The sequence below is a fragment of the Anomalospiza imberbis genome, chromosome 1 (genome assembly GCF_031753505.1).
Source record: "Anomalospiza imberbis isolate Cuckoo-Finch-1a 21T00152 chromosome 1, ASM3175350v1, whole genome shotgun sequence".
Taxonomy (NCBI): Eukaryota; Metazoa; Chordata; class Aves; order Passeriformes; family Viduidae; genus Anomalospiza; species Anomalospiza imberbis.
The window spans coordinates 132,786,597-132,809,752 of NC_089681.1; the positions used below are offsets into that span (position 1 = coordinate 132,786,597).

Consider the following 23,156-nt stretch of genomic DNA (forward strand, 5'->3'; position numbering starts at 1 on the left):
GTATATAAGGCATTAAAATGTCAATGCTATATTCTGATGACATTACAAGAAAAAAAAAGACAAAACCAGGAATATTTTCTCATAAATATATTTTTTAGGACTTAAAAGTTAGAATTTAACACCTTATTGACTAATTTTTTTTCTCAGAACTCTTCTGATGAAAGGTTTTTAGCTAGGAAATCTTAGCTAATTAAACAAAAAACTGCAAATGCATTAACTTTAGCAAAACTTCTGCCTGCTGCTTACTCATGCTTTGGGGGAAAGAAGCTAGAGAAGGGAGTGATCTCCCATAGCCCCAGTACCCTGATAAAGGATGCAGAGGATGTGGAAAATTCAAAATGAAGCCACTGCCTTGTCTGATTCAAACCATCAGCTTGAGCTTTTATGGCCCACAATTTCCTCATGTGTCCAGTATTCCACAATCCTTTCCCTTTGGTCAAGAGAGTGCTTCTTTTGAAGGTCATCTAGTGCCCTACTGAGTTTTCTTGACCACTATTTTGTTTTTTTCTCTCTACAGAAACGCATCTGTTCTAATAGCAGGTCACTCACTGGGCAGATCCCAGACAGGTGGTGTTGGAGAGTTGAAAGAATAATACTTTCAGTGCATAATAGGTGCAATTGATGTGGGGCTCTGATTTGCTATGTACATACTGTACAGTGTTCATGGACATATATAATCAGGAAAAATGGAAATGCACGTGGAGGCTGCTGCTTTCTGAATTTTGAAATTTAGTATAGTGTGCTGAATTTTGGAATTTAGTATAGTGTGCTGATCATTGGGATACTTTTAACTCTAAGTAAATTAAAATGTCCCTCTCCAGTTTATTATTTCTCTTTGTTTTTTTTCCTCATTATTGCTGAAATTTGGAAGGAAATCAGAACATTTAGTGAAAGGGAATTGCTTATTTACTAATCAGGTTTAGTTTTCAGTCCTAAAGAAAAATAATGAGTAATGGCTATTTTAAAAGTCCATTTACGTGTTTAGTTAGGGATTCTCAAGCAATTAGTAGAAGATACACAGATGAATTAAGACTTTAAAAACTGAGAGATGTCCAAAACTTCATTAAATAAGAGCTTGTACTTGCTGTGCAAGAAAGTACATCTGAATAAGATTTTCAGACATTGCAACAGACAATTACTACTGTGAAATGTGTAATTTACAGCATGAGATGTGACTCAATAATACTGCCAGATTTAAGATGGGACTTATTTTTTGATAGGTCTTTAACTTTTCTTAACCCACCTAATCTTTCCTTAATTATTATATTCAGTTCACTGTGTTTTTTGTAATGCCTTGAAGGGGAAAATAGCATAAAGATTCTTCTATAAATGTCCATTCTTTGCCAACTACAGTTCAAAAGATATTTGAAATATTAAGCTATTAACTAAGACAAGTATGCAAATATAGGTCAGTTGCTTATGTTGAATATTTTATATCCATTAAAGTGTTGTGAATTTCCCTCTGAAATTAATTAGGATTTTTGGACCAGCACAGGAATGTCTTTGTATAGGGAATGCTTGCAGTACAGAGGTAAAATTAATTATTTTCAAAGGGTAAATATCGAGATTTTAATGACACTTAGTCTAGCTGCCAACTAAGAGGTTTTCCATGGGCTAATTTTCTAAATTGGGCTGAGTTTTTGCAGCTTCTGGCAGGGGAGCCTGCCTGTATTCTGAATTTCAGCACTTACATAAGATCTATGCTGAAAGCATTCATTATTATATACGTTGAAAAATATGTTTTACTCTTGTCATCATCAACTTCTTGAGGTCTCATTAAAAAACAAATAAACAAATAAACAAAAAAAAAACCCAAGGGAGACTTTTTATGTAATAGGAAAGAAATGAATTTAAGGGTGGGTCAGTTGATTAACTCTCAGAATTAAGAAAGTTACCTTCTCTGAAGATCACTTAAAAAACAAAGGTTGAGGTTGAAGATAAGAACATCATCTGGCAGAGTAAGACTAGCTGTTAATTTACATTTATGGAAGCTTTGGAATACCTTGTCACTGTATATTTCTTATTAGGTTAAAATAAAAGTGGGCCAGCTAAGAAATCCTTTATTTTCAAAGTCAGAGCTTGACAAGCTGAACAGATGATTGCATGCATGTTAATTGGCTCTGCTGAAACTTTGCATCCACAGAAGGTATGGACCCTCTAGCTAATTTGAACTCTCTGCAGACAGACTGATTACTTATTACTTTTTGCAAACTCTTCCCCCTGCAAATCATGCACCTCCCTAGAAATTCCATGTAGGCTTCTATACTAGGCAGCTTAAGAATTCAAGATTCTGTAAGCAAACATGATGCAGGTTAATTTTCACTAGAATAAAGCTTTCCTTTTAAGCATGGATGGGTCACAAGTACATTAGTCTTGTAGTCCTAAGTGTAAAAATGTCCATGATAGGAGTGAAAGCCAACAAGGATGCTCTACACACACTTATCCATCCCCTTCTGATCCCTCCATTTCCCATTGCTTGCCTGCATAACCTTAATATTCTTGTAATCGCATACCACCATCGTGTTTAATAGCTAGCACTGTGAAATGTTTCGTACAGGAGACTTTCATCTGGGCTACTAGTTTTAGATGTGATATTATAGCAGACACTGAAACAAGGTCAAAAAAGTTGCAAGGACACTTATCTTAGGCTGCACTCTGGAGCAGTGCTGCATAGGCACATCCAGGCATAGATGTGATCTTTGGCCTGCCTGTGTCTGACAGAACATACCAATAAGCAATGGATGATTGAATTTCATCATAGAACTGATTGTACTCTGCCACTGTTTCAAACTAATCTCACTGAGAGGCATGGATGTAATACTCTGGGAAGGATGAGATCTGTAAGTGCTGTTGCTCTTCAGAGCTTTTTATCATTCTGCTTCTTACAAGTCCTCTTGAATGCTGTTGTAAATACAGTGCCAGCTCTCTTGGGTCATTGAAGGCATGAGATCCCAGAAGCAGAGTAAATTCTGAATTTTACAATATTTTTGCAAACCTTAAGAGAACTCGACCCTCTTTTACCTCCAAGCAAGACTCTGGTAGAATACTCTGCACCAAGGCAAAAAAGAGACCTAAAATTGCTACCTTGAAATAACAGATTTCTTCAGCAGAAAGGAGGGAAATAAATGAGTTGTCCAAATGCATATTTCTTGAAAGATCTCTAACTATGAGTTTTCAAAGTTTTCAGTTATTAATTACAGCGCAGTCAGTTTATTTGGAGAATGTTTTAATACTTAGGCTAAAGGATTAAGTAAATACATGCAGTAATTATAAAGATGTCTGAGTTGCCAGGATTCAGTGATAAAAGAAAAGCATCAGCAGCAATTCTTTTACCTGCCTTTTCATGAAAAGGAAAATAAGATTGTGGAGAAGATTCTGATTTCCACAGATCCTAAGTCTTCCTTCCCCGTAGGATTCCACCCAGATGAACTTTGGTCCCTGCTATGTTTATGAGCAGTTTTCAGTGATCTCACATGTAACATATTTGATCTATGCAAAATGAAGGTCTGTCTCATTAAAATGTTGCCTTTTTGATTATTTGGTGGGTTGGTTGGTTTTTGTTGTTTGTTTGTTTGTTTTCTGGTGTGACACGTGGGGAGGTAGAAGCAGTAGTCTAACTAAAAAATGTCTCTGATTTGTGGGGATTTTTGAAGGCCTGTTTCTGACCCTGTACCAGCAAATTCCTTACTCTTCCCATTAGGCAGGATTTTCAGTCTGTGAAGAGTGTGATGTCATGGCGTGTTTGAGCATCTTGTGTTTCGCTTGGCAGTGCTTGCTGGGTAGGGTCATTGTCTTCTCACAGCTGTAGTGATGCAACTTTACAGAGTGGATGCTCAGAACTTGGCCAACCTGGAAAACCAAATACCAGTGCCTATTTAAAAATGTAGGTTCCATTTTCAAGTCTTAAAGCACTTTTTGGAAAGTAAGGTTTTTAGGGGCTAAAGCTTAAATACCCAAAACACTAAAACTGTACTTCTGGTCACTCTGTACACTCAGAGTCTGATGCTTACTTCAAAGAGACCTCATCTTTCTCGGTGGCACAGGAGACAAAATTTCATCCAGTATCTTGGGTTTTCCTGACATTAAGCCAGGATCAAAACATCTAAATGCCCCCAGGAAAGAGGGGAGCAGGGAAAGCCAGTCCCTCTAGCCCACATCTACATGATCCTGTGGGTTCACTTCAGCTCTTTTTTTTTTTTTTTTGCCAACCTCTGATGTAAAAATGCTAGCTGCATTTGCAAGGAAATATTGTAGTCTTAAATTAATTATGATTTAATTTTTTTTTAATAAGTTATAACCCTTTTCTCTGAGCAGGTGCACTGAAGAAGGCTGGTACCTCTTTGCAGACAGCTCAAATGGCGAATTTGGTGACACAGCTGACTTTGTTACCCCAGTCATCTCCCTTACAGGCCCCAGATGCAAAATCATATTCTGGAACCACATGAACGGTTCAACAATAGGTTCTCTGGAGGTATGGAGATGTTCTTTGTTTTGTTTTGTTTTTCTGCATGAAATTGCTGTGAGGAAATTTATGCCTTCTCTTTTAGTTTCATTAAAGCCCAGACTGCTAATAAACAAATATTAACAATTGCTAGCCCTCTACGGCTCTCAACATGTTACGATATGAAGGAAGCATTAGTTCTAATACTGGAGAAGTTCTAAATTTCTACAACAAGCAAAAACTGTGACTGTTATAGACATGCCATGGTTGGAACTTCAATGCAAGAAGAAATTTTGTATCACACAGTACCATTTGACACTGAAAAGCAGCGATAGATATTTGGAAATCAAGGCCTTTGGCTAATGTGGGAGCATGAACAAAAGAAGTAATTGTATCAAAATTTGACATAAAATCTTGTAGGAAGGGTTTTTTCCTTGAAAACCTGAACATATCACTTTCAGAGATTATTTATAATCATGTAACCAGCATTGAACTATTTCTGTGGCATATAAGCAACAAATTTGCATTCCCATACCCTTTTCCTCATTCCAGATTAAATAAAAGCACTTCTGTAAAGGAAATTTAATTCATTAGCAGCTTGTAAATCAAATAAGTCACTGCAGACAGAAATTAATAAAACAACAACATTGTTCGAAACAATCGTTTTTACCACACAGCTGTGTGCTTATAATGGGATTTCCCAGGAATGTCATGGAATACCTACAGCATCAGGAATGGATTGAAAAAAATACTCGTATAAGTTACTCAGTCACCTGTGCACTCAGTACCATATTGGATGTGGGCAGTGCATGAGGATTTAAATATACAAATTATAATAAAAGGTGACAGAATTCAGCTGTTTTGAAAGCAAAATTGATATTTGTGTTGACTTCAGAAATGTAGTGTGGGATGTGGTGAACTACACACCATGCATGTGACTTGCTAGATATTTAGTGGAAGCACGTTCTATGTTTTCTTGGATTTTTCCTAGACAATTTTTAAAAATATTGTTAAACTTCTCCCAGCTAGGTAAAGATATTGCTAGGATGCTTGGCAAGTGGTCAAATATTAATTAATCAGAATCAGTGGGAAATCAGAGGATAAAGATGGTTCATCCTCAGTTTTAAGGCTTGGGACCAATTTATGTACTTTGAGACTTCTTCGCATACTCCAGGGTTCAGGCTCCTTTACAGTGTAAGAACCCATGTTAGTTGGAATCATGTTCAAAGAGTGTTTTATAGAAATCAACAGCAATTCTATGGAGACATGGCCAGTATTACCAGCTGAAAAAGGCAAATGTGTATAGTATAGATTTTTTTCTGTTCTCAGTTTCAACACTGATTACCCTGAATTTCCCTCTATTCTTTAACTGATCCTCCCTCCCCACAACTTATTTAAGATGTACCAAAGGAAAATCATGAAACCTTTGCACACTGTTAAGAATTGCCTTGTTTCAATTGCTTGATTAATCAATTAATAATGGGTGTAAGAATAACTCAGAATATAAAATTATTTAGGTGATTTCTCATTATTTATATTAAGAAGGCTCTAAGTATTGTAGGAATGAGAATATTTTCTTTGTTTAAAAGACCTTTTATCCACATCTTCTCCCAAGACTACCACTTTTTTTTTTGAATTTTGCTTGTAAGTCTGCATCCATGCCATCAAATACCATGTAGGATTGCTGAAGGTTTTCCTGCCATTTGCATGAATGGTTACCTTCCTGTGTTTCTATTACTTTCTTAAATATTGATTTGCTGTAACTTTCCTGAGCAACCTCAGTTTGATTATTTGTTGCAACCTTTTTTATATAGTTTCTGTACTTTGACTTGACATGGGCAATTCTACCAAAGTATTAAATGTGCTTTTTTGCAATGCAATTGAGATGCATAGCAGTTCAAAGTGCATTAAGATACAGGGATGCCTTGGGTTTTAATAGCACACAAATTAATGGCCATGTTTTACTATAGTTTTAACCTTTTTTCATGATATGATAGAAAATATGAATTTATGATGCAGGAATTGGATATATAATAGAGTAGATAATTTACAACCCGTAAAAAACATGTACATGTGCATCTACAGTCACACACATACCTTCATATAAATATAGTGCTTGCATTTAAGAGTAAAAAGTTATACTTTCTTATTCAGCACTCTTTATTCTTTCAAATAATGTCTGTAATCCCTTTCTCACTAATTCATTTATTTTAATTTAAAATTAATGTCTCCTATGTCAGATCTTCCTGTCTATAGAGTCAGAAGTCACCTGTTTTTCTATCTAATTTAATATATTATCTATTCCTTTTTTCCCTTTAATATGAAAGCTCTTTAGTCTGAGGATTTGCTGTTTGCTTGGCAGAACTTACCTGTTATGCAATATCATATACGCTCATGGGACTGCATAAATTTAAAACAAAAAAAAAAGGGTTTTTTCATTATGATGAAAAATGCCTGGGCTGCTCTAAGAAGATTACACAGCGTAGCAGTAAATCCTTGAAAGCAGAAGTAGTTCAGGCAACTGGTGAATAGATGTTTAACTCTGCTAGTACTGGCTGGAGACACAGCTTGACACACTTCATCAAACACCCATCTTGTTATTGTCAGCTCAGTTGAATTTGGATGCCCAAGAGATTGGACCAAAGAATATTTAGGACTCTCTGCTCATGTTGAAGTGTGTCAACTTCAAAAAAAAATATTTGTAGAAGAAAATGTTTAGTAAGAATCAGAATAAGAAAATCCATCCTGGAAGAGCAGTTAATTGTATGCATGAACAAATACATTTTTCAGCAAATCTTGTTAACCCTGTTTCTGAGTTGTACAACTGAATCACAACCCACTAATGTACAATTTTTATTCACTGCTAGCCACTCTGGATAAATTAATGAGATACGTTAGTCCAGCTAAGGCTGCAGGCTGGGTATGTTTATGAGAAGATCAGAAAATCATAAAACATTATTTTCTTAGTATAGTCATTTATCCGGACATATCCATGTGCATCAGGTTGGACATCAGGCAAAGGTTCTTCACCCAGAGGGTGGCTGGGCACTGCAGCAGGATGCCCAGGGCAGCAGGCACAGCACCAAGCCTGGCAGAGTGCAAGGAGCACCTCAGCAGTCCCAGGAATATGATTCAGCTTTAGGTAGTCCTGCAAGGAAGACTACTCCCTTCCAGTTCCAGATATTCTGTGATTCTGTGAATTTTAATGGTGGAACAGAGATTAGATGTACAAGATAATATTGTACTCTTGTATATGATTATAGGACTCTCAAGCGAGTTGGTAATGGAAACATTTTTTTCTGACCTAAAGTTATTTTCTTTTTTTAGGTACTCTGTAAAAGCAGTAACAAGACTTCTAAACTGTGGATTCAAAGTGGCAGCCAAGGTCCCCAGTGGAACAGAGCAGAAGTGTTCTTAGGAATTCGTTCAAATTTTCAGGTATGTCTTCCAATGTGATGTGCTTCCTAGAGAGCTGGCTATTAGTACTTCTATATTAAGCATTCTTCATCTTCTCATTTCCCTTTGCACACCCTGCATGTACCTCTCCTCTCGCATAGAAGAAATCATGTTTTTGGCTGTCTGATTAATTATCTGATCTGGACTCATGTTCTTGGAATTTTCTCACTCCTCTTTTGTCTCAGACTGATATCCATTTTTAAGACTGAGAATCCAATCTATCCTTGAATCCAATTCTGTTTAAAATATTCTACTTCTTTATCCTTAGTGTGCAACAAGTGAGAACATCTGGATTTTGAAAGAAGAATCTTGAGCATGATGTTTGCTTTGAAATCAGAGCAGATTCCCAAACCTCTTAGACATACTTGCTTACTTGTAGACTTACGAAAAAACACCAAAATCCTCAAGAATAGTCAGTAACATATTTTTAAAAGAGTTACATTTCCTGATACTTCTGTCTTAGAATTTTAATGAAATTTTAAAATATTTTTTACATTTATGGGAATAAATTATGAATGGCAGACTAGTCTTCTTCAGATTTTACAGAAGTAAGAAGAACTCTTGCTATTAGATCAGGATGAGTGAAGACTAGTATCTCTTTGAGTGGCATGATTTATTTACCTTTTTTTCATGCACTTGGTAATGTTAAAAGATGGTCCTTCAATAACTGCAGTGACAGATCTGTACCAACTGTGGTACAAGATTTCATAGAATTATGCTTTGACAATAAGAACTGACCATATTAAAAGATTTGTGAGGACCATCAGTCTCTGTTCTTTTCATGTTGTGTGTATATATATTTCTCTACCTTATCAGCGGCTTGCTGTAATAGCTCTGTAATTTTTATTAGGTTATTTTCAGGGCAAAACGTGGTGTCAGTTACATGGGAGATGTGGCAGTGGATGATATTACCTTTGAAGATTGTTCCCCTCTGCTAATCTCAGACAAACCTTGCACATCAGAGGAATTCATGTGTGCCAACAAGTACTGCATCCCAAAGAATAATCTGTGTGATTTTGTAAATGACTGTGAAGATAACTCAGATGAAAGCCCTAGTATTTGCAGTAAGTATGGTGGTTTTTTAATATAATTATCATAAATAAATGCGCCTGCTGTGAATTTTTATTACTCAAATACTTTTGACAGCACATCAGCTAAGAAAGCAAACAAGAAGGTAATAATTTAATTCTATTCTTTGGCTTTTAAGGATTTTTAATTATTATTATTTAATTAAAAATACAAAGAGCTGCTAATGGATATCTTAAAATAACTCACAAAGCAGCTGTCTTTAAAAGCAGAATAAAATTATCCTGCTTTCCATATGAAAAGAATGTATTAAAGTAAAAAAAAAAATTCAAGCATAATACCTTCGGGAGATGAGGGACCTACCTCCTTATGTATTTCAAGGGTTGCCACGTCTCAGCAAATTATTTTAATCTGAATATTGTACAATTTTGGTTTTACAAGACATATCAAGAGGCAGCATATGTAGTATCTGATTCAAAGAATGATGTTTCATATCAAATAGCTCCTCCTGGATCACAATATATGGTATTAACACCTCCTTTTCTTACTACTGCAAATGTGGGAAATGCTCACACAATCAAATCTGCATTGCTTGGTACCATATTAACAGTTGCCTCATTTTTATTGAGAATATGAATTCAGCTAATCAAATTCTCAGTGAATACAATTCTTTGAAGAAAAGGGATGCCGAAGAAAAGGTATCCTATGAAAGCTAAGGTACATGGCAAAGGAACCGTGTTTTACAAATCATTTCCATACTATTAAGCTACTCAATGATTTCCAATCCAGGAATAGTACATCACTACGCATCCAGGGACTAGCTCAGATCTTCTGCAACTAAAAATGAAGAGTACTTCAAGTTGCAATTACTCTGTTAAAAAATACTCTCAAACTTTGACTTTTGTTTTCTGAAAATTTTAAAATATTGATTTTTTTTTTTTTTTTTGCGTTTTTGGTTGTTTTTTTGGATTTTATGCATTGTCTGTGTTTCCCATGCAATATCATCAGGCAAGTCAAAATTGAAGCATTAAGGGCAAAATGGTTCAAATAAACTGATGGGATTTCATTTTGCAGGCACTATAATAAGGGTTTTATTCCAATTTCCTGCAGGAAGAGATGAATTGAAGCAGTCCCATACAGTGAATGCTTTCCTCTAATGTGTTTTTTATTATTACTTTTAAGAAAGGAAAAAAAGTTGCAATATCATTTAAAAAATTTCCTAACTGCATTTTAATTCTAAGCTTTACAGTGAAGCATTATGGTGCTTTAAAAGAACAGAAGTAATTTAATGTGCAAGTGTACAATCATCAGCAGTAACAAGCTTCTAAGCAGGCTGCCTAAATTCTCTTATTCATCAATGAAGTAATTTGTTTTCAGGCTGAAGTTCATGCAGCTTAAAATCAGTTGTTTGAGTTAGATTAATGAAGTTGTCCTGTAGATATGAATATTTCTCTTTGTTGTCAATAGAGATCCTACAAGAACATCTAAACTTAGATTAGGTATTACCCAATGTGTACAGCATTAGAAGGGATATCAGTGTTCATGCCTTAAGGTCTGGATTCTTGAAAACATGTCTTTAAAATAAAAGGGTGAGTTGTAAGTATGAATTTCATTGACTCAAGATGGAATTTGTAAATAATGGAAGGAATTTCTTTAAGAATGGACTTGAAATATTAAGTAACTAAATCGATTGAAAAATATGATTGGGACAAATTATATGGGCAGTTGCATTCAGCTGAGTTAATCTACAATCTGTGATTTTCATAAAAAATAATATAATTTCACTTATCAGGTCTGTATGGGTTTTAATTGTTACTTCAGATGGCACTAGAATTTGCAGACAGAGGTAAAAGGGAAGCTAGTTTTGCTAAGGAGTTCATGGTTTCAAGAAAAAGTTTCTAACTATATTACTTTATGGCATTCACAGATTAAAATTCAAAGAGAAAATATTTTATATGACCTCAGCCTGAAATTTTTGAGGTAGCTGTCTTTCCTGTTTTGGTCCATGTGTAGATTCCATGGACTCTAGATCCTTAGCCTGGTTACTGATGCTTCTGAGTACCTTTCAGTTAAATAAAACTACTTTCAAGTGGCTGAACTTTATCAGACCTCAGAAGAGGCTCAGATTTTGATTACATTTTGGAAGATACATTTTGTAATTTCTGATATTGTCCTACAAAATTATACATATAGTTTCCAAATTTATCTTCAAGGCACTTTCCTTTTCAGCAGTAATAGTAAGAATATCCTGGGCACAGTCAAAAGCTACTTGAAGTCTCTGCTGAAATTTCTGCTTATTTCAGCAATTTTAATCTTATTGGTAATCATTATAATTAACTTATAGATGTATAGAGAGAAAAATATACAGAAATTAAACCTCTAGAATGATACAATTGACTTATGTGGACCATTTACTCACCATGCTGGCTGTTTTGACATTCAAGATTCAAAACTTTTGTAAAGAATATGCATGTTGCTTCATATAAAAATCAACCAAAATTGTGACAACTTCTTTTCTTGGCCTTAAGTATAACTTAAGGAGATACATGGACAAGCATAGAATCATTTATGTTGGAAAAGACCTTTAGGATCTTAAAATCCCACTATTAGCATTACCAATTTCACCACCAAACCATGTCCCTAAGTGCCACATTTATGTGGCTTCTAAAGACCTCCAGGGATGGTGACTCAACCACTTCCCTGGGCAGCCCGTTCCAATGCTTAACAACCCTTTCAGTGAAAAAAATGTTCCTAGTATCCAATCTTAGCTCTGCTGGTGCAACTTGGGGTCCTTTCTTCTTCTTCTATCACTCATTACTTGAGAGAAGACACTGAGCCCCACCTCGCTACAACATCCCTTCCAGTAGTTGTCAAGAGCAATGCTATCACCCAGACCCTCCTTTACTCCAAACACTCCCAGCCCCCCAGCTACTCCTCTTCAGACCTGTGCCCCAGGCCCTTACCCTTCTTTGGACACAATCCACCACCAACATAATTTATCTGTGTTTCTATATTGGCAAAGAAAATACAAGTGAATTGAGGACTTGTGCGAAAGTAAACTAACTTTGGGTGCAATTCAGCTCAAGATTATCGCACCCACATTTATGTTTTGTCTGTATCTGTCTATATAGAAGCTGTGTTTTTATGGTGCTCAGTACTTTCATTTGGATGTGTCTGTTCCCTAGATAGAGGCATTTCTTCCTGTTCTCACCCGATCTTAGCATGTTCCTTCAGAAGGAGGCTGGTTTTCTGCACATGATTTGAATGATCTATGGGGGGCCAGTTCTAAGGAGCTAAAATTTGGTTGCATTTATACCAAGGATTCTGTTGATAAAAAAGCACTGGACTCACCTGATATATATGCAAGTAGGTTTATCCTAATATATAGTCCAGAATATTCGAAATTCTCTTTTTAATGAGATACATGGATACTATTTTTCATAGTGAAGTTTTTTCTTTCCCATAGATTGGAGTACTAGGTTGTACTTCAACTTCCTGAAGGGTGGCTGCGGTCAGCTGGGGGTCAGTCTCTTTCTCTGGGCAACAACAGATAGAACAAGAGGACACAGTCTCAAGCTGCGCCAAGGGAGATACATGCTAGACTTAAGGAAGAAGTTTTTCACAGAAAGAGTGGTCAAATACTGGAATCATCTGCCCAGGGAGGTGGTGGAGTCACCATCCCTGGATGTGTTTAAAAAAAAGACTGGATGTGGCACTTGGTGCCATGATCTAGTTGAGGTGTTAGAACATGGGTTGGACTCAATGATCTTAAAGATCTCTTACAACCTGGAAAAATTCTGTGAAATTCTGTGAAAATTCTGTGTACTATATGTATTTAATTAACTACTTGAAAATAAATCTCTTTTCATGTGTGGCAAATATATATTTCAGGTACATCTATTGGGCATTGCAATTTTGAATTTGACCTTTGTGGATGGAAGCAAGATGAAAATGATGATTTCGACTGGCACCTCAGAACTAGCAGTACTACAAAACTGGGCACTGGACCAGCTACTGATCATACACTGCAAGAGCTATCTGGTCATTATATTTTTATAAAGAGTTCATTTTTTCAGCCACCAGGACAGAAAGCTAGGATTTCTAGTCCTGTCTTAAGCAGAAAGAATAAAAACTGCAAGGTATGTGAGGGTGTGGTTGTAGCAGGAATGAAGAATTTGATTTATAGATTGCACCAAGTAAGTACTCCTGAAATGATAAAGATGATTACTGAAATATTTCTTGAGATAAAAAACTCCATCCTTTTATAGAGAAGTCAGGATTAGATCTTATTTTATTTTAACCATAACAAAAAAAATGCATCTTGCTGCAGGAGAAGAGTTATTCTGGAAGTAAAGGAGTACTGCGTGAGATTCAGATGAAGCTGCCAGTAAATGCAGTGTCTGATTTACAATGTCTTATGCAACTCATCCAAAGTAACAAACAACTATTTAATGGTTTCTGATTTTATGGAGAATTGCTATGCAGTAAAAATTGCTTTTCAAAGAATATAACTGCAAAAGGAAGGATGTGTAACAAAAGGCTTTGTTACCAGCTCTTCTCTAGAAAATGGAGACATGTAAGCCTTGATCTTCCAAAATATTCCAGCACATTGCAGTGACTTCAGCTTGAAAATTTCTTTGCAAACCTGAAATAAAAGGTTTCCTGGTTTTGATACATCTTTTATAGTCTTTGCTAAAAATATAGTGTCCCAGAAACTTTATCTATGCCTTATTTTGAAACTACAAGTTTATCTTTATACATCTAATAAATAGGCCTCTTAAGAGGATAATTTTTATGAGGCCATTTTTAAAAAAAGCTTTTGAAATTAACTGTGTGATCACAGAACTATGCTCATCAAATGAAGGTGATCTTAGACTGAAATAGTCCTAAACTTTATTGGCTATGCAGGTGTCATCTCTGTGCAAAATTTCCAGTTGTGAGCCTCTAGTTTCATTTATCTCATACTATTCCTGAGGAATATTCCTGTGCAGTTTATCTGTAACTTGGAAAGAGTTCTGCTTATGTTTGAGATTTCTAACCAGTTCATTTTACTGAAATACTTTTCTCTGAAAAGTCTACAAACTCATTATAGATAAGAAAGTCAGGAAGTATTAAACATAAAGGGCTTGATTTATGATTCAAAAGAAAACTTGAAATAATTATGATATTCAGTAACAAAATTTAACCTAGCCACAATAAAATTATCTTCAAAACCGGAACCCTGTTAATTTTTTTGTATCGCCTAAAATACATATACTAAAAAATTGTGCTTACACAAACATGGAGATCTCGACCTTCTGCGTCTAACATCTTATTTTTGAGTATTTCTTTCTCTGCATTACCTGGTTTTATGCTCTAAAAATAACTTTTCCACTTTTTGACTTCTATGAAGCATAAAACATATGTAAAGAAATGCAGAATAACTGAGAATGACATGTTAATATCTGTACTGTTACGTGTAACACATTAAATGCAATTAAGTGCTTGAAATGTAACTATGGAAACTGTTGCTTTTATCACATAGAAAATTATTTACAAAAACATGCAGGTTTATGCACCTTGTACAGACCAAACTCTTGACATCCATATGACAGTCATATTTATGTTATTTTACTTTTTGCAGGTTTTGAGCAGTTCTGAGAATTACACATAGGCAAATGTCCAAAGGAAGGGCAATCTCTGGTATAGGAAATTGTATGAATGGAAAAAAATATGTCAAGATCTGAAACCTCCTCTTATAAGATCAGAGAGTCCCCTGAAGTATTTTACTCCTTCCTATGGGTTATTTGAGAAGAAAATGCTTCATCATATTACAACAGATTTAGTATGGGATCTTAGACCATTTCAAATCATTGGAAAATGAATATTTACATCAAGTGGACGAGATTTATGCATAGAAAACAAATATAGAGCAGTAACTATAAAGGGACATAAATGAATAAAAAAATTTTGTCTATATGCAAGACTTTCAGAAACAAAGCTGCTCCTTCAAAATCCAAGTACTTGTTATATATTTTAGGTTTCTTTGGGGTTATTTTTGCATATGTCTGTGTAAAAGTCTGTGTAAAAGTCTATAATCCAAATTATAGATTGGATTCTTTTCTAATTGCACACTCTATAGCCTACATAAACACATTTTTAACTGGAAAATTGTTCAGTAAACTGACATTACTTCCTATATTGTAAATAGCACTACTCCATTCCTCTGGTTCCTTAAAAATATTTTAGTTCTTTCACATTTAAATGCAAGAGTCACTCAAAGGGATGTAAGATCTGCTGCTGAATATTTTAATGCTGGTTTTGAACTTTGGCTTATGGAATAGTTAAAGAATTGCCACTAGTAAGTTGTTCTGTTGCCCTTTGATTAAATTATTTTTCAATCAGTAAAATTAATGACTACTCTGAATGCTATTAGTAATGCTCGGTTTAAGAATCGGAGTAAATAAAATAGCAGAATTTTACTGAAGTCTCCTATTGCATACTTTATGCTCTTGTTTTTGCTTACAGATAATTTTCTATTATCATATGTATGGAGCTCACATTGGATCGTTGATTATCTACCAGAGAACTACACTGAAACATGAAAAAGTTCTCCTTAATCTTACGGGAAACCAGGGAAATTACTGGCAGCGCAAGGCATTGACCCTGTCTGGAGATGGAGATGATGATTTTCAAGTTGTCTTTGAAGGCATAGCTGGAGAAGGTCCCAAAGATGGCATAGCACTTGATGACCTCACGTTTTCCAGGGAGTGCTTACCATTCCAGGAGTTTTTACCAGCAGAATCCACAGAGCTACCTCCAACAGGTATGTTCCAGCTATGGACAGTCCATGTAAATTTGGAAAGAAGGAATAACAGCATTATTTTCATTTCTTTGTGTCTCCTTCAGAAGAGAAATAGTATACATATCTTGCTAAAGACATTCAGAAATTTTAACACTTTTAGGCAGCCCATGAAATTCTAATAAAATAATTTTATGAAATAGTTTAGGTATTGAGTCAACTGTTGTGAGTCTGCAAAGCTTCTTTTCCAGCCATGTACACTTAGCCAATATCCTGCTTAATTCGGTAGGATTTATTTATCAAAAGTTGTAAAATAGAGTTGTTGTAGAATGAAGAACTGAGTGGGACAGAACCAATATGGACAGTTCGCAATAAGGCCAGCAGGCTTAAATGGTTTTTGGCTGGTAGGAATTTCTACTAATACTAGTTAGGTACCATATCCATCTTCTGCCTGTGTGTATGGTGCCAGCATCAGTGCAATTATTTGCACCATCCTCACTTGCTGCACTAGGGAAATAAGACTCAGAAAACACCTACCAGAAATTATACAGTTTGGATGGGGATGGATTCCAATAACCCCAAGGTAAGAGCTACTCATGAAAGTACTGCTGCTGTAGGTTAGCAGTGTTTGCTTGGACACAAATGATGAAGGAGAGACTCTTTTTGACAAAACAGGACAAATCTTTTTCATCCTTCCACATTTATCACAGAGCTACTGAAATGTAACCCCCTGAAGTGGAATTTAGGAGATGCATTTTGTTCCTGGGTCTACTACAAATTTCCTGCATGGCTGCAGAAAGTCATTTTATCTCATGTCTCTGTCTTTCTGATCAATAAAACAAAGTTAATATTTCCCAGTCTCAAGGACTACCATGAGAATGGGTCATTAATTTATGTGAGTAACTTTGCTTTGTTACTGCTGCTAATGAATAGCCTTCCCCTTTAGGAAGTCATTAAGCACTATTCAGGCATTGGGAAATAACACTGATGAGACTACATCAAAACCAAGAAATTGCACTGAACTTTGAGCACAAGATAAGCAGGAAATATATGGGCAAAATTCTCCAGGCATCTCTCTGATAAGGTGCCAGTTCTATTACTATTGGCTTCCTACTCCTGCCACGCTAGTCATGGAAATTTATTGCAAATGAGATTTATGTTTTGAAGATCAGCTTTACATGAACGTTACCCCAGGAGGAACACTAGCCAAGCTTTCTGATTCTTTATTTTTGTTGTATTCAGACTCTATCCTCTTAATGGGAGATGCAAGTCCCTGTGGCAATGTTAGAAGCTTTAAAAGCTTTGGTTTTGATGGTAAAGGATGTTCCAAAACACTTTTATGTTTTATAATAAAAAAGAAACTAAAATCTCAGGAAAGAGCCTCCAGAGACTGATTTCTTGGTGTAGCTCATATAAGATGTACTTTGTGAACTTCAGAGGTTCAAAACACTTTAAGGCAATGGTTTAAATTCCTCCTTACAACAAACTATAAATTTTACTTTTCCAGGATGAGTTTACATGACCCACTGAGGGGCTCAACTTACAGCTGCTACTTAGCAGTGGTATCTGTTTGCATCACTGCTTGTAAGTGGGTCTGCTTCTGCCCACAGGAATGTTCTGGACTGCGGCAAAATGCATGCTGGATGTTGTGAAAAGTGCTCCGTAATGCAACTTTTTAATATAAAACCATCTAGAATGGCCATGATGATCAGCTACAAAAATCTTCAGCCCTAGACTTATCTGCTTATATGCAGAAACAAAGGAAAGTTTAACCAAAAGTAAAACACTTATATCCATTGATCAATTTTTTGAAAGTTTCTGAGGATGAAGAAGATCATGCAGCAAAGATCTGTTTCATTCTTGTCTCTAGCTAGGGAATATATTTGCTAAGAAAGTAAAAATATTTCTTCTTTAAGAGATAAACTCGTAGTTTTTGATATCTACTCTAATACAATTCCTTTTCAATTTCTTATTTCTTTTAGATAATATTTGTAATGCACATATCAAAGGAGATTCTTCTGAGCCTTATTGAGCTGTATCACTGCTTAAGACAAGTATACTAAGGAGTCTTTGCTTATTATTTCTGTGCATAGACTCATATGGCAATGAATGCAGTGTAAAGATGAAATTGAACAGAATCATTAAATGTTCCCATCTGTGACACAGACTCACCATTCAGAAGAATTTTTCCCTGATTCTATATAAACACCTTGAAATTCTGCACATTAACAAAAAATGTATTCTAAGGGGGCAGTTTCTTTCAGCCAAACATGTAGTAATGTTTGAAGGCAGGAAGTGAACACTGGACAGCTAGAAAAAATAATTTTGAAAGCTAGCATTGTAATTTCCTGTAAACTACAGGATACTGTAGATTGTTCTCAATATGATGCTTAGCAACAATGCTTAACTGCAATACCACTGAGAGCCACTTAAATTGCTGGGCCTGTGAAACCATAAACATCATTTTAGGCTGGCCCTTATCAAATTTTAATTGTACGAACATCAGTTTTTTCTCCTGTGTCACAATGGTACTGTGTGGAGGAAAATGCAAAGACAATTTTGTTCTAACAATGCTATTTGTGCCTGTTGCTGTGTCTCTGCAGTGTGGTAAGATTTTTGAGTAAGGTTCTGCCTTGTGTAAAAGGTTGCCTGTATCCACATCAGCCGAGGAAGAGACCCTGGCCACACTGAACCTTGTGGAAGTTGCAGTTGTTTCTGTATTTGGTTTTTCTGGCAAGGTTTTGGTGGCAGTGGGCTACAGGGATGACTTCTGTGAGAAGGTGCCAGAAGTTTCCCTCATGTCTGACAGAACCAATTCCAGCTGTTTCCAGGATGAGCTCAGCAGGCCAGGGCTGAGCCCACCAGGGATGGTGGCAGCATCCCTGTGATAACAGATATAAGAAAGGGAAAAGTTGTTGCACAAAAGCAATTGCAGCTAGAGAGTGAGAATATGCAAGAGAAGGAGCTTTGCTGGCACCAAGGTAAGGGAAGAAGGAGCAGGAGATTCCTGCAGCCTGTGATAAATACCCTGGTGAGTTAGGCTGTTGCATTGCAGCCATGGAGGTTAAAGGTGGAATAGCTCTCCGTGAATAATATTTTATGCTTACAGTTGTTTACAAAAGAGACATCATGGATTTGACAGCAATTTCCATGATCTCTAAACTTGGTTTTCCTATCTTCTTTCTATCCCTTCCCTCCTGCAGTGGTGTTACTGACTATAAAAATTGCAGATCCCTCCATCAGAGTTTCCTCTCGTGTCTCCTTCCATTCACCTGGGAATACAGCAGCTGCCAAGGGCTGCCTGATCAGATTAGGAGGCTACACTAAAGAAAAGTTATTCCAGAGACTAGGGAACTGGTATCTGCTGAATTCAGTTTTGTAGAGAAGACAGTTATTTTCAGCAAATTAAAAGCAATTCACCAAAGTATGGAACATGTCTTGGAGAACTTTGAGAACATAGGAATATTAACAGAGAATCACATCAAGGTCCATTTCACTTGATATCCTCTCTACTGCTCTGCTATCAGTGAGATGCTGAACATATATGATACTTCCTCTTAATGTTCCTAATATTTCCTTTTTAGGAGATCTTACAAACCAAATGTGATTTTGGATATGTAGTAAACCTTAATATATTTGCCTTTTGTATAGAGCCTACTTTGCCTAGGAGCACATTCAGAAGTATAGCCCCCTTCTCATTTTTTGCAACAAGCTGAACAGTTCCACCCCTTGTAGAGAAAGCGACTCTGTTTTTACCCTCTTTTTACTGAAAACGGTGAACAGCCAAACACTCCTACTCTGTGTTGTTCTCTATGCAATCGTCCTTAAGCAACATGATACACTGAAGGAGTTTCAACTTATTTCTTACATGGAAACTATTCCTTATGTTTTACTTTCTTTGACTTTAAAAAAAAAAATCCACTATACTATTTTGGGACTGTAAAATCAGGTCTGTGTAGATCATTTAGGAAATTAGTGACCATTGGAATGATACTGTAACAAAATGGTTCTTTCTTTTCTCTTTCCTGATAAATCCTAAAACCTTGGTTGTTTTGTCCTTTTTGAACACTGGGCTTTTGTGTTCCTGGAACTGTTTCAGAACTGTGCTGTGTCACTTTTTAGGAGTGGTAGTGATAGGATTCCAGAACCTGTGAAAGATGGACTCTGTTATTCTGTGTAAGTCAATAACATCACATTTCATTGCCAGTCACTTAGGGCACAATTAATTTGCTAAATTGTGATTTTTTTATCTCCATTGCAGTTGTATAAAATAACTGATGCACCTATGGGGACTGGATGTTACAGGGATTATAAAAAAGTGAATGTCCTGCAATGGCAGCTGATGTTAGAAAGGTTTTTTAGTTCATAACTAGCACTGGGTATGGTGCACGTTCATTATCACAAAAAAATTGTCCTATTATTCATAATTATTCCTAGCTTATATCACCCTGAATACCTTCATATCACTGGAAAATTTTCTTAACTCATCACTCATGCACTTCCCATGTCTTTTAAATGTAAATGTTAAAGAATACAGTCTTACTGTTTCTCTGTTCTTTATTTGGAATTTTTTTTATTTTATTTGATGGGGTCTTTTTGTTCCATACTGATTTTTAAATAATTTTAGTAAAAATTTCTAATTCACAAAAAAAATTTAAAATGTATAGAATTTGGTCAGCAGCATAATTAAAATAAATATATCCAAACTAATAGAATAACCAGGAAATCACATTTACAAAAAAAAATTTTCATTTGAAATATAGCTCAAAACTGTAGAGTGTACTCTAAAGGCCAAAGGATATTGCTTATATCACTCTTTTGCAGTTATAACTGGATCTGTAAAAGTTTACAGACACATAAATAGAAATAACTTTGGCAGTTTTTGTAACTAATATATAATTACAAGAGTAATAAAATTTTATGCTTCAGTGTATAATGTCATCCACTGAAAAGAGGAAAAAAAGTCTCTTTATGCAGAACTAATCAAATAACAAAGTATTTATAGCTTCGTTTGGAACAGCTAGCATTGACGATTGACTGAGAGAACAGGATGTGAAATTAATAAAGTAGTATTTCTAAAGCATTTTAAAACCAGTTCTGGGAAGAGAAAGAAATTAAAACAAACCTGAAAACAAACAAAAATAAACAATTAGCCTCGAAACAGCAACAAAAGTAGCAAAAACCAATCAACCAACTAAAAAAGGACCCCAACAAAAAACCCCAAACAAAACCAAGCGTATAAAGAGGACTCAACATTTCTTTTGGAAGACTGAATCTGTCTATGTAGTTGCCTTAATTACATACAGCAGATTGTGAAGTTTTTTTTATTCATTGGTACCTGAACAGCAACATATTCTCAGATATATCTAGAATGAAGTTCCACGCAAGAGACAACTTTCATTTTCATTATACAATAATACAAAAGGTTTATCATTATGGTATTTAAAACCAAGAAATCTACATGTTTCATTTTTTCTCTCACCTTTCTAGTACTTTATACAGTTTCTTCCATATTTTTCAGATAAATGGTGGAAATATTGTAGAATATGTAGATTGGTTTAGGAGCTTGTTATAAAGCAAGTGCATTTGAATATGAAGTAGTCATGACTACAGGTTACTTGAATTCAATTTCTACATAAATTGTTCACTTGTTATTATGAAAATTATCCTTTTTATTGACTCTGAAGGAAAAAATATATAGCCCAGATTTTGGTGGTGTATTTTCTAATTCAGTTGAGCTTTCTCCAATTAAATTCCAAATCTGTGTAACTTTACACAGATTGTACTTTATCAATTTAACTGGAAATATCTTGCACCACCTTTTTAATTCCACAGCTTCCTCTGATTATTTTTGCTTGTTTGTACCTTGGACTCTAATCTATCTCCTTTTATTTCACGCTCTAACCTTACCAGATTGTATAATGGTTTGAAAGCAATGTGCCTATTTACTAAACTAAAAAAAGAAAATCACGTATATTTTTACTGGTCTACTTTGGAAAATAATGACAAAAATGTAGGATGGGTTGTAATTTTAAGGGCGGTAAAAATATTTTTTCCACTCTCCTGTGGGTATTTAAGATACATTTCAGTCCCTAACCAACTACAGCATTTGTACATGCAGTAAAGTACAGATAATTTGAAGACATTTCCAATACTTTATTATAAATTTATGTCAAAGAAACAAAATTATTCCCCTAGTTATTCTCAGACATAGTAGTGAAATGAAAGCCCACAAATTCTTTGGATCAGTAGTTAGATGTGAGGAGAGCCTGAATTGGGCCCATAATTGATTACAACTCTAGAAACTGGCTGACAGAATGTGATTAATGTCATCTCAGCACATGATTAATGTCATCCAAGGTCCTTGGAGGTAGGGCATTGTCAGCCCTTGTTTTTCTGTTTCACAAAATTATTTAACATCTTCAAAACTTTCTTTAGCTCTTGGGTCTCCACAGACTTGTTCCTGAGAAAGGCGTCCCGGAGCAGGCGTCCAAATAAGTATAAGGTCAGGAGAAAAGGATTTCAGTGCTGGCAGTTTGATGAGAGTCCCTGAGCAGCAGGTGAGGGCAGGTATTTGTATCTACATTCATAGTAGGAGCTGGTAATTCCTTTTGGCAGTGAGTAGCTAGGGTTCGGGAATAGCTTTTGTAACCAAACTGCTCCAAAAATTCTAAGAGGAACTTCTGATACAAATTTATAAAGGAGAACCCTCTTAAAGAGCCCTTCTCTTTCATTTTCTCTCTGATGGGAGAACTCAATAAAATCTGAGCTTTCTCAGAACCACCAGTGCTACTGTCACTATTAGCTCTCATTATGAGACATTTCTATATGTGTTACATATTCCAGATTTAAAGCTGGCCTTTCCTTGGGTGAACTGAGAACATGAAAGCTCTAACTCTGCTCTGCATTCCAAGAGCTGGATAAAAAGTTGCTCTTACTTATCTGTAATGACTTTTCTTTTTGTAGGGAAATCATGCTACAATGCAGAGGAGTCTTAGAAATATAGGATGTTTCTACTATTAAGTCTTGCAGCAGCAAAAGTGATCTGAAAAGAAATTTATATTTCACAGAATCTAGTCCTATTTTATCTTCAGTTCAGTACACCTTTGCTGGGCATTTGAATTTTCTAGACATCCTGGAACAAAATTTCTATATGTGGTTAAGACTAAAGACAAGTGTGGTTCTTTATTCTCCTTCTCTAACTGTAGGAAACAAGATCTAACTCAAATGTTTTTTAATTACATGCTTATCAGTAGTCACTTTGGACTGCATTTTACATTACTAGTTAGGAATTTACGTTTTCAATATGATGTACCGTAGACAAAGAAAAACATTATTTTTAACAAGATGTTTGTAAACTTTATTTGAAAGTTCAGTTTATACTTTGTGATTTACATCATGAAAGATTTCAGGCAACTCATGACCCAGCTTCATTTTCATTCTCTGATTTTT

General features: G+C 35.5%; 1 protein-coding gene across 1 annotated transcript in view; it reads left to right on the forward strand.

The window, feature by feature from the left end:
* The window catches only part of MALRD1 (MAM and LDL receptor class A domain containing 1), a 236,655-nt gene that overhangs the window by 87,474 nt on the left and 126,025 nt on the right, over positions 1 to 23,156 (forward strand). Inside the window, exons 21-25 of the mRNA XM_068212566.1 lie at positions 4,315 to 4,471; positions 7,769 to 7,879; positions 8,748 to 8,961; positions 12,815 to 13,062; positions 15,431 to 15,728. Coding sequence (XP_068068667.1) covers positions 4,315 to 4,471; positions 7,769 to 7,879; positions 8,748 to 8,961; positions 12,815 to 13,062; positions 15,431 to 15,728 — 1,028 coding nt within the window. The remainder of the gene's footprint in view (positions 1 to 4,314; positions 4,472 to 7,768; positions 7,880 to 8,747; positions 8,962 to 12,814; positions 13,063 to 15,430; positions 15,729 to 23,156) is intronic.